At 37.2% G+C, this 13161-nt stretch overlaps 1 protein-coding gene across 1 annotated transcript in view; it reads right to left on the reverse strand.

Annotated features, from left to right (window-relative positions):
• Positions 1-13161, reverse strand: part of LOC149566376 (uncharacterized) — a 261740-nt gene that overhangs the window by 55105 nt on the left and 193474 nt on the right. The window contains exon 19 of the mRNA XM_089819749.1: positions 6082-6205. Coding sequence (XP_089675875.1) covers positions 6082-6205 — 124 coding nt within the window. The remainder of the gene's footprint in view (positions 1-6081; positions 6206-13161) is intronic.

Raw genomic sequence — 13161 nt, forward strand, 5'->3', positions numbered from 1 at the left:
AACAAACATAGTAGTCGGTCCTACTGGTGACATCTACATATCCCCAAGCATTCAACGAAGCCAAACAGCTTCACATCCTGCCTTTAACAATCCCTCTATATTCGGCCTCTGTAGAGGAGAGAGAAATTGCCTACTGCTTCTTATTGGTCCATGTGACGGCACCAGATCCCAAACTGAACACATATCCTGAAGTTGACTTTTTATCGTTATTTGAATCTGCCCAATCTAAACCTGTGAACCCACTAAGTCTAGGATAAGAACTTCGAGAGTAAAGAAGCCCATAATTTGAAGTGCCCTTCACATAATGAAGCACATGCTTTGCTGCCATCTAATGATCAGCCTTAGGAGCTGTCATAAAGCATGAGATGTAGTTGACTGCGAAGCTGATGTTAGGCTTAGTAGTAGAAAGGTAGATGAGGTTGCCAAATAGTTTCCTGTATGTAGTATCATCAATGGAAGGAGAAGAAGACTTGGCTGATAACTTGAGAGCTTTCTCCATAGGGGTAGATGCAGTCTTGCAATCCTGCATACGGATTTTTCCTAACAAGGCCGTGGCATATTTGGACTAAGAGATGAATACACCAGAAGACTGTTGCCAAAACTCAACACCTAGGCAATAATGCATGAGCCCAAGACCAATCATATCAAAAGATTGGCATAAATTTTGTTTGATTCCTTGAATCAAAGATGCCGAACTGCTAGTGATGATCAAATCATCCACATAAATAACTAGAAGGATGATGTCACTGTCAGTAGTCTTGATGTACAAATTTGAGTTTAAAGAACTTCTCTGGAAGCCTTGATCGTTAAGGTACTTATCAATTTTTATGTACCATGCCCAAGGGGCCTGCGTCAAGCCATAGAGAGTTTTTACGAATCTGAGAACCTGATGGTCTTTAGCAACAACCTTGAAACCAGAAGGCTACAACATGTAGACCTCTTCATGAAGATCATTCAAGAAAACACTCTTGACGTCCATTTGATGGACCTTCTAGCCAAATTGTGCTGTCATGGCGAGGACTAATCTAATGGTGCTCATCTTTGCAAAAGGAGCAAAGGTTTCCTCATAATTAATGCCCTAGCGTTGAGAAAAGACCTTCACAACTAAACGAACTTTGTACTTATCCAAAGTACCATTTGATTTGATTTTGTAAACCCATTTGCAGCCAATGGGTTTCTTCCTTGGTGGAAGACCATAAAGGACCCAGGTGTTAATTTTTAGCAAGATCTAGTGTTCAAATGTCATGGCTTGTTCCCACTCTGGAATTCCTTTAGCCTCAGAATATGTTTGAGGTTCAAACACACTGTGAATGTTGGCCATCAAAGCAAAGTTAACAGACTCTGTAGGTTTGCTCTTTTTTCGAGTAGTTCTCCCCTCAATGAGCTCATCATCTCGAAGATCAGCAAGTGTCTTAGTCCACCCCTTAGGCCGAAGAGGAGAATAACCAACATTAGTATCAAGAGATTCTTGGTGAACCGGTTCCTCATGAGAAGAATTTGGATCAAACTTAGGTAAAGCATCTACAAATCGAGGTGATCCTACAGGAGAAGTTGGAGGTGTCTGTATAGGTATCACTAGTATAAATGGAGCTATAGGAGGTACCAGAGCCCTCCTAATGGAAGCGTAAATCCCAAATCATGAGCCTTTATAGGCTAGTCTACTAGATCTGGAACAGGAGAAACAGGCATGTATGGTCCTCGTTGCTCATCAAAGACTACATCACAACTGTAGCTAAGATGAGATGTCTCAACATCGATCAAGCGGTAGGCTTTGTGAAGACTATTATATCCAATAAGCATGAGTTTCTAACTCATGGCATCCAACTTGGTGCATGATGCACTTGGGATCCAAACAAAAGCAAGGGAGCCAAAAACCTTTAGGTGACCAATTCTGGGCTTGTGACCTAACCAGGCCTCTTTCAAAGTTTTACCGTTGACCGCCACTGTGGGTAACCAGTTCAAAAGATAAATTGCAGTATTGACTGCTTCTGCTCAGAACTTCTTTGGAACATGTCTATGTTCGAGCATGGATCGAGCCATCTCAATGATTATTTTGTTGTAACGTTCAACTACATTGTTGTGTTGTGGTGTGTGGGGTGTTGTTAACTGTCGTTTGATGCCATGAGTATCCAAGAAGCTAGAGAAATCACTAGAAGAGAAATCCCCCCCATTCTCTAATCTAAGAGTAATAACAGATTTCCCAAAATCTTTTTCAACTAAAGGTTTAAACTTATGAAATATAGTAATGCATCTAATTTCTTTTTAAGAAAATACATCCACATTTTTCTACTGAAATCATCAATAAACAACAGAAAATACTTGGACCCAAGAACATAAAGGAGTGGCCATAGGGTCGCAGATATTAGCATGAACAAGCTGAAGAACCTGAGAAGCTCGCCATGAATCGCCACTTGCACAAGGTGTACAATGTTGCTTCCCAACCTGGCATGCATCAAAAACTCCAAGCTGTTGAGTCTAAATCTCCAGCAATCCAAGGACAAGCTCATCCCAAGCAAGTTGAGAGAGATAATGCACATTTAAGTGTCCATATCACTGATGCAAAAGTGTGCTAACAAAAGACCGCCGAGCAGCGATAGGTAAGTCCCAAGACTCACCAGAATCACTAAGTCCGAAAAGACCATGATCCTTAAGAGCCACGGCGATAGTAGATTGAGTTGCTCGATCAATGATGGTACACTAATGTGAATTGAAGGTGGCAGCCAACTATGAAAAATGTTGCAGTAACTAACTAACTGAGAGTAGATTTAGTTCCACCCCTAGAACATAGTACATATCGAGGAAAATGAGATTCCTCCTAGCAGATTGAATCTAAATGTTGCCTTTGCCGACAATAGTGTACTCTTCTCCGCCACCAAAAATAACGGAGTTTGAATAAGGTTGCTAGTCAGTGAACTAGTCTTTGTGGTGAGTGAAGTGACAAGAGGCACCTATATCAATGTACCAGGCAGACGACTTGTCTTGATCTACAGGTCTTTTAGCCATAGAGGCGTAAAAGGAAGATTCCATCTTCTCAGTGTACTCTGCGCTATTCACTTTGGGTTCTGAACCTAGTTGCTTAGATTGTGTAGCTAAGCGTTTCCGACAATCAACCTTCATGTGCCCAAACTTGTGGCAATAGTTGCATTGAATGTTCTTTTGAAAGCCATCTAATGTTGGAGCAGAAGACTTCTGCTGAAACGGTTGTTGAAACTTGCCTTTATCCTTCTGAAAGGATTTAGCAGCAAAGGCTTGCTCTGTGGAGCTGGAGCTGGAACTGCTACCGAACTATTGTTTCCACCGATCTTGCTGAAGCAAAAGTGTGCAGAGATCAATGAACTTTAGATCAACACCTAAAGGCATGATGTTGAGAGTCACAATAAAATGCTCATAGGACTTTGGTAAACTCCGAAGAGTGATAACCACAATGTCCTCTTCCTCCATCTTGCGATTGATTGCAAGCAACTGATTACGGATTTCCTGAATCCTATTCATGTGTGCCTGGAGCAAGGTTCGCTCATCCATGATAATAGAAAACAGAGTGTTTTTCAAAAAGAAAGCTCTTCTTTTGTCAGAAGTCTCATGAAGACCTTTGAATGTGTCCATATCTCGGCAGTTGTCTTGTCGAATGGAATCTGAGAGAGCTAATCATCAACCACGGATAATTTGAGAAGTATCACCGCCTCTCGATTACTCAAATCCCAAGTATCATGATCAGTACTAGCAGCAGTTGGTTGCTTCGTAACACCCAGAACAATTTGATTGATATTCCGATATTCAAATATTACTACGATCCGCTGCTTCCAAGTGTCGTATTTTCTACCATTGAATTTGAAGTTGTGCTCGAACAAAATGTTTTTCAGAGATGCCATGCACATTTTTGAATAAAAACATGAAAATTTGTGAAGGCACGTTCTTTGAGGCAAAAAGACGGAAGACCCAGAAAATGTGGAGTGACCCAAAAGAGAGCTCAAAAAACACAAAAGGAATACATTGTCAGTTTCTTGATCTGCTAGCCCAAAAATCGAGGCACCCAAAAAAATCTAACCTAGAATCTCACCAAGAATCTGGAATCAAAAAAATTAGGGTTTCAAAGAAAACCCTAGTTGACAACCACTAAAGGTCAAATTTGCAAAGAATAATGGAATTTGCAGGCCAAAACAGGTCATTTTTTGTAGCAGATTGAAGCTTCAATGAAGCAAAAAACGACTCAGTATGCAAAAATGACTCCAAATAATGGTGTTTAGGGCATGCAGATGGGTGAAAAAGAGGAGTCCAAACACCAAAAAATGATGCTAATCAAAATCGCGAGTTGCAACACAAAAATGCAAGTTAAATATCGATTTGTATGTCGTGATTTGCAAGGAAAAACAAGACCCCAGCAATTGCAGACACGAGTTGCAAACCAAACAAAAAACTCTAGGCCAAAAATTCTGAAAAACACGAGCTATTGTAGATCCGCAATTTTCAGCTTACGATTTTGCTCTTGCCTGGAGAAAAATTGTGATTTCTAGATCCTTAAAACCCTAGCCAAGAACCAAGTAAGAATAGAGGAGTTTCACGAAAAACTAGAAACCCTATACAAATTTCAAAAAATTGGAGCAAATAATTTCATTTTAGCACTAGAAAGCAAAAATATATATAATGCCTAAAAGGGTCATTTTAGCACTAGAAAGCAAAAATATATATTTAAAAAAGTCATATTAAATAACTTAGACTCAACTTAAACCTGTCGATCCTTGAGGATTCATGCCTGGATTCGTGCAGATCCGAGTAGGATCCTTGTTTTACACAGTGGATTCATTCAAATTCATGGGCCATGAATCCGGAGGAATCAACTATGTAAAACAAGGATCCGGATCTGGATTGGACCCGAATCCGGATCCGGCCTCTAGGGCACGAATCTGGTAACTAAGATATTTTGTAAAGCCATCCCCAAATTTGGCAAAACAAATATGCTGTCCCGGAAAGCCGTCCCCCTGTCTCCTGTAATCTCCCCCCCCCCCCCCAGAAACTCGAGGTAACACTGATGTATAGAAAAGTAATTATCCCTCAACCCATCTTTCAATATTCATTTTTAACCCAACCTTTTTGTATTTACTGCTCCTTTGGACTTTTTCTTTCTTCAGAGACACAAATCTCATGATGATTCAGCATCATAATGGGAGAGACACTTGTGTTTAGCTCTCAATTGCTCAGAGCAGATTGCCTCCATGAGTCTCTCTAAATCTCAATACTATTGGTATTCTGAACCAGGTTTGGTACTTTGTTCTATCAGTATCTCTGGGATGGATTCTCTCCTTTCATTTTTCCATTATAAACCTGTTACTCTCCCAGGTCCATGAAATTGAATGTAACCTGTGTTGACAAGGAAGCATCCATACATGTAGAGGAGCAGATGCACATGCAGTGCATAGGAACTGTCAATGTGACTTGGGTTGCCATTTTTCAGGATCTGCAGGAAACTATGGCTGGACTATTGTACAGTTTTTGAGGTGATAAATGGCCAGCAACCTCTAATGAAATGTGTTTGAGAAACCACAGTATTTTGTTATCATTGGTAGTGGATAGCCTAATTTATTGTCCTTTATAGAATTTTTCATAGGATATCAAAGAATTTTTTGTCTAATTTTTATTTTTTTAGTCTTTCAGTTGTGCCTCTATTTTAGTGATTGTATTTGGATGGATTTAAATGAGCTTCCATATCTGTCATATCTAAATCTCTGCTTTTCGTAAAGTTTGCTGCTTTCAGTGGCTAGTCACATAGTTATGAATCTTGATGATCCTTTCTGAGGCCCTGCTATTATTTTTGGTTCCTCAGCATTCTCCGCTGAAACTGATATTTGGAATTACTCCTTTTCAATTATATATTTTTAGCTGTTTTTCATAAAAACTATAATTGAAACTTGTGATAATCAATCATTTGTAGTTAAAAACATGACCAAGACAAAAAGTATAAAATAAACAGTTGTTTATTCTTATCTTCAATGAGACTATAGACTTTACCCAACAAGCACTTCAAATGCGAAAATGGCATGACATGAAGAAATGAGAAACTCTACACAAATCTGGAGAAACAATTACCATATTCTCTTCTCCTATTTCTTCTGCTATTTCAATTGTAGATCCATCCAGCGTCCCAAGAATAAGACAACCATTCATCAAGAATTTCATGCTGCCTGTTCCTGAAGCTTCATGTCCGGCCGTGCTACAATGAATTTTTTAGAGTCAGTTGAAGTCAAGGGTTTGCTTAAATCAGTTCTTATGTCAATATGTTTCTTAAACAGAAAAAACAAGTTGTGCCTGTTTGCAGATTTTATTAAATGTCACCTGCTTGATTAAAGATGAACACAGCAGAATGTGAGACCTTTCTGAAAACAAAAAATCTAGATCACATATTACTTAATAAACGGAAGAGTAAAATTAACAGATTCCTAAATGAAAAGGTATGGAATCTGACGAAACAATCAAGATTAAATATAAGATACATTAAACGTAAGATACATTAAACAGAGAAAAGTAATTCTTTGAATCGAAACGACTGGGCAGCCAGTGTTAAGCATAATTTAATAAATTAGCTCTTCTTGTCAAAATTCAAACAATAAAGGTATCTTGTAGAATCCTTTACCTAAAAAAATATGTTCGATCTTCAAATAATTTTTTCAAATTTTCAATCATACAATTTGTTTAAAAAAGGTGGAATCACATATTAATATTTACACATATGGAAGAGTACAAATAACAGATTACAGAATGAACAGACATGGAACCTGACAACTGTGATGGTCACATACTTTCAATTTCTTAATAAGCGTCTTCTATCTTGAGTATTTAAAGATTTATCCCGAATCTGTTAACAACTTCTAAAAAACATCCTCATAGTTTTTGAATGAAAATCTAGATGATTTAAGAGTGCTTAAATATAGAAAATTACAAAAACATCTTCTAGCTTGGAACATCTACATGAAAAAACAATGAAGATTTAATTTTAGGTACATTCAACATAAAAAATAACAATGTTACCTAGTAATATTCCAGAAGTTTTGGAGGCAGGGAAGTTCTGAAGACAGCAAGACAGAAAACAAATGTCACCCACTATACCAACAGGTGCTACCAGAAGGGTGGACATCCCCAGGGCAGCCCCATCTGCAAGGGGTGTCTCAGGATGAATGAAGATTTAATTTTAGGTACATTCAACATAAAAAATAACAATGTTACCTAGTAATATTCCAGAAGTTTTGGAGGCAGGGAAGTTCTGAAGACAGCAAGACAGAAAACAAATGTCACCCACTATACCAACAGGTGCTACCAGAAGGGTGGACATCCCCAGGGCAGCCCCATCTGCAAGGGGTGTCTCAGGATGCCTTGTTGTGCATGGGAAGGCTAGTGGATTTGGAGGCCTGCCAGAGCCAGACCCCCTTTTTGGTGTTTCCACCTCCATGGACAGCCAAGATATGGTAATGGTAAAACTGATTAATGATAAATGATAATATCAAGAAAGAAAACAATAAGAGGTAAGATATGCTTAATCCAAATGAATATATGTGAGAGTGAGATTGCTCCCCTCTGAAGCCACAAAGCTGGAGCTTGATGGAATGAAGGCAAGAGTGAGCTTGCATGAGCCAAGTAGAACACTATAGTTGTAATATGAATAACACAATAAGCTGTAAACACTGTCAACAATGGTGGGTGGATAGCTCCATGAAGTGATTGAGATGCAACAAGTGATTTGAACGGGACATAATGTGCCACGAGAGGTTAAAAAATAACCAAGAGAGGGAAAATGAAGAAAAACAATGGAGTTTAAACATGGCTAGAGAAATCTTGAAATCTATAGCCTGTCCAGGGAGGTATTATACTGTCAAAAACAGTAGGTGTAAAATCTCAACAACCACCTACTCTTCTGCAAGTCTGTTGGACGAGTGTATGCCACACAAACATCTCCATGGTGCTCATGTGTCCTAAGCATAGTAATGAGACTTGCGGCGATTCACACGATTCGATTCAAGCCAAACAATTTTCTGTGAATCGATGAATCGAATAAGTGATAGCGGGTTTATGAAATAAGTTACTCACTAAATTTCAAGGGTTTTTTTAATTTGCCGAGTCGTGGCCAATTCGATTCCGATTCATGGCTGATTCGCAATTCGATTCAGCCTTACCAATTCCGATTCTCATTACTTTGGTCCTAAGCCAAACAGGTCATGCAGGCGAGAATTCAGACAAGGGAGATCACAAAGCAAGCAAGATGAAATGGAGGCCTAGGTGGAATCTTGTTGTTAGGCCAAACCAAAGGCATTGTTGTAGAGTGGCTGTAGTACAGGATAGACCAATACCAATCTAAGCTATTACTACCAATGAAAACCGTACCTAATATTCACGAGCGAAATAGTATTTTTTATTTATTTCCAAGAACAAACAATACATCATTCATGTTCCAATCGGAGTAACGAGACTCGCCACAAGTCGGGCAAGTCAGTGAGTCAAGTTACCTCAGCCGGGTCAAAATGACCCATGACGCTGACTGTGCAGGTCAATTGGGATGACTCGCCCAACTCGTAGGTCACATCATGTCTAACGCATCATGATGGCAATGACTTGGCCACAACTAGGTATTTTTGGACTTTGAAAAAAAAAAAATTTGCTTCTTTTTTTTTATAATTATTTTTTATATTTATTTTTCTTATTACCATAAAAGGGCTTTCATAAGACTCTAATGTGGAAAAAGGAAAGAAAGAGAAATAGAGTGCCATTATTTTGCAACCAGCTCAAAGGAAGAATAGAAAAGCTTGCATTTGTGACACTGGAGCAGTTATATACTTGCATTTAGATCATCAAGGAGTTTATAGGAACTCTTCTCAACACTTATCAATTCATTCGAAAGAGGTAAGAGTTGATTTTTTTGGATTTAGATGATTTTTTTCTCTATGCTTATGGGTTTTTTGTATGAAATTTTTCTCTATTTTATGGGTTTTTTTTAACTTTAACTCTTCATAAAATGCAATGTTTAAATAGTAATTTTTGGTTTAAAATGTCTTATTGCAGCAACCTTGACATTTCGAAAAAATAAATTCCTTTCTTATAATGGCTCCTCCAACTAAAAAACCCAAGCTCTCTAAAGGCAATTAAAAAGATGAGTATTGGAAGTACACCATAGACTTTCCTAAAAGAGGTAGAAATCAAACAAAATACTTTTTGTAAGACCATTAATAGTGGGCCGATAAATAGATTGAAATACCATATTGTTGGCATGTGTGGACATGATGTTGAGCCTTGTAAAGTTGCAACTGCTGAGGCTAAATGTTTTTGTTATATTGTCTTAGAAAAATATGAACAAAAAAAGAAACTAAGACAAAAACAATTAGCAGAGTTAGCTCAGATTGGTTCCACTAGCACTTCTCATCCACCCTCGTCTAGAATTGCATCTATATCTAGTTTTGCACCCCTAGGTTCAATAGGTTGTGTTGGAGAAGGTTCCTCCCTATCATCCTAGTGCTTTTATTAGTGATACTGCTTCTACACTATTCCTGCTAGTGGTGCTGGTGTTGTCTCTGATTGTTACATCCCAATTTTCGACCCAATTTAAAATGTTCATATAGCTGTTGGAGTTCACAAGAAGTCAATTGACAGTTAAATTTGTTATAATCCTAAAAAATGGTAATATGGTTAGTCATTATAATTTCATATGAAGATAACATGCTAGTTAATTATTTATCATCAATTCATGGAATTGAAAAGGCAGTTAGCTGTTATGATTATTTATGATTAATAACTTGTTATGGTAATATTATTTAACTGTGGAGAATTTCCTTGTATGAAGCATGTCAAAAGGGTGGAAGCATTGTCAAAAAGGAATTGGGCACAGGAGCATAACCATCACTGGGTATGAATCATGAATCACCATGACTGAGGACCTAGTAACTGCACAACAGGATTAGACACGCATGAGCTATTAAATAAACATTTAAAACATTAATTATTTTAATTAAAAATAATGCGTACCTCAAATGGTTTTTGATTGATTTTTCCACCACATCATTATAATGTAGACCTATGTACGTGCACATAGATATAGGAATAAAAGTGACACCATAATATTATTTTTATAAATAATATGATGCCACCTCATAAGTACATCTACGTGCAAGTAGATAGATATATATTATAATTATCCTTGATTTATAACCTTCAAATCTTTTTCCATATTTATTGAATTTCTTGCTAAAAACTGAAATGCACATTTGGCATATTTTATTAGCGATTAAGAGCCAAGTCTCTTCTTTATAAGTTACGGCTTCTTGGAAGCCAAAGAGACTTTGAATACTTTCTTACATTTTGAAGCCAACAAAGACCATGAGCATTGAACATATCACCTAACTTCTTTTTCATATCATCCAAATTCTTTTTCATATCACCCAATACCTTTGCAAATATCACACGATATCTCTGCAATATACCACTTGATAATCATTGCATTTTCCTTCTACGATTTGTCTTTTATATTGATATTTTGCTAAAGATGTGATTGATAATCACACTGGGATTTGTGCTTAAAGATTTCTTCCATGAAGGGTGGGACTGATTGATAGCGTCCAGCAAGACTCCATTTTATTTTCCAGATTTTACTGGGTTATGTGGTTGTCCATATCCTAGGTATTGTAATATGTTTTATTATCAGATATTACTACATTTTCATACAGTTCCAAATTATGATGCAAATCATCCTTGTTTTAAATATCATTGGTTAGTCCCTCTTTAGGACAGAGCTATTTATGATGAGTAAAAGCCAAGTATCCATGACATGATATCATATCTTTATTATGTCATTGAAAGTCAAAATCAAATGATATTTATTCTACAAGTCTGTGTGATAAGCTAGAAACATATAACATTCTTATATTAGTTGAGGATCAACAAAACAAGCTAGTTGCTTTGAGATTCAAACACCTAGGACTCACCCAGCTGTATAGTCAAGGAAAAGGGGAAGAGGTGAGAGAAAGGAATCTGCATTAGCATGAAAACAGAATTTAGATGTGACATAACAATTATTTATTATTCTAAAAAGAATCATTTGATAGCTCATGCATGTCCAATACATTCTCTGTTGTCAAGTCGAGTGGTGTGACTAAGTACCAAGATGCTCAATGACTGACAAGGTGTTCCATGTCTATTCTCGGTAGGGAGGGCCTTTCTGGTTAGAGAAAGTGTGGGGATAAGTATGCAATCCGTGGTTGGGAGGTTAAGCCCTTGACAATGTTTCCCCTCTCCACAAGATGTCAAGACGTGCATCAGATAAAGATAAGTTGAGAATTCAAACATTTATTGGTAACAAGTATTTTTACTTTTATGATATTTATACAAGTAGAAGATATGATGGATTAATTTATATCGTTGAATTCAGTTATTTTCTTTAATGAATGCAACCTTTCTCATCAATGTAATTGGTAACCATTTAGATTGGCTGACCTTCCAACTGATTATGGAATATATCTATAGGATTGTTGTTTCAATTTTTCATTTATAAGAATAATGATTATGAGCATATCTTCTAATTCTATGTTATTGCCACAATTAATAGTATGAAGAAAAGGAATGAAACAGAGGTATTTGATGCCCCAAATGATACAATGGTATCTGATGTCCAAGATAATACAGTGGTATCTGACACCCTAAATGATACAGTTGTATTTGAAGCCCTAAATGATCCAATGGTAATTGATGCCCTAATTGATATAGTGGTATGTGATGTCATAAATGATCCAATGGTAATTGATGCTCTAATTGATACAGTGGTATGTGATGCCCTAAATGATCCATTGGTAATCAATGCCCTAATTGAAATAAGTGGTACTTAATAGTTATTGTCATTTGATCCTAAGTGGTATTTATGGACCAACCTGGGTGTTTGTAGAAGCATCCCTAGATTGATTTCGGTTTCGAAATTCCATGGTATATAGATTTTAATTTCGATAGTAAATTCATTGATGATGCTTTCAATTGCTAGTTATGAAATTCCGTTTAACTGATTTTAACCGTTAATCTCATTCACATGAACATAACTTATATAACTGCCTTCATATGAAAATGAAGTAATAATTGTATTCCTTTGATATGTTAGTTGATAGTAGTACTAGCATTACCTTTCATCCTATAGTCAGAAAATCTAGGTTGGACAATTTTTTTGTACCACATTCCACTCCTACTACACAACCCTCACTTGAGAGCTTGGGCTGGAATAGGGAGATCCATGAAGCTGGAAGAAGAACAATTTGCATGTTTTAGTTTTTCTACAACATTCCATTTATTTAGCCAAGTACTTCATTTCTATTTGATTGTTCTAACTTTAACTTTTAATTTTTTAAATTAAACTTTGAAAATATAATTTTATAATTTAGCTTGGTGTTGAAATATGGTATGCTAATTTAAATGGTTTTATAAATGTGACATGACTCCTTATTGGCAAGACATGATTGATGTGGTTTCCATCTGTGATGCGGGGTTTAAAGCCCCTAGTGAAGATGCGTTGAGTGGACCCCCCTTACTAGAAATGGTTGAGGAAATGAAACTTGAGCTGGAGGACCATAGAAAGATTTGGTGTAATGTTTCGTTGTTCGGGCATGCACCAAAATCACTTGAAAACAGAAGCACTAGGTTATTATGGCCATACGAAATAATGCAAATGGTGGGAATGAAGGTGTACAGACTGTCTTGAGGGTCATATAGTGGCTTTAGGGAAACCGTACAATAGTTGTGAGTGGTTGTATGGTTGTTTCTTGAAGGTCATACGGTAGCCTTTTGGAGGTCGTATGGTAGGCAGGGGTAGGTGTACATTGGATGTGAAGGTCATACGGTGTTAACAACAACACTCAGAAAAGAGTACGGTAGGCAACAGTAGTACGGTGATGGTGCAACAAGATGTCTGTCGTACAGTACAGACAGCAGGGTGGATGGTCGTACAGTATGGTGATGGGCACATGATTGATGAGTTGTGCTTAACCACGGTGACGGATGGTGTGCGGATTGGAGGAAAATGCTATGTCCTATAACAAAAAAACTTATAGATCCAAAATCATGAAATAAATCCAAAAAAGAATAAAGATTTGAACATGAATAACCTTCAATTAATATTTGCCAAAAGATGGTGCTCCGATTTGCCATATCCGA

Source organism: Cupressus sempervirens, chromosome 3 (genome assembly GCF_028749045.1).
Source record: "Cupressus sempervirens isolate cs-2001-9-10 chromosome 3, ASM2874904v1, whole genome shotgun sequence".
Taxonomy (NCBI): Eukaryota; Viridiplantae; Streptophyta; class Pinopsida; order Cupressales; family Cupressaceae; genus Cupressus; species Cupressus sempervirens.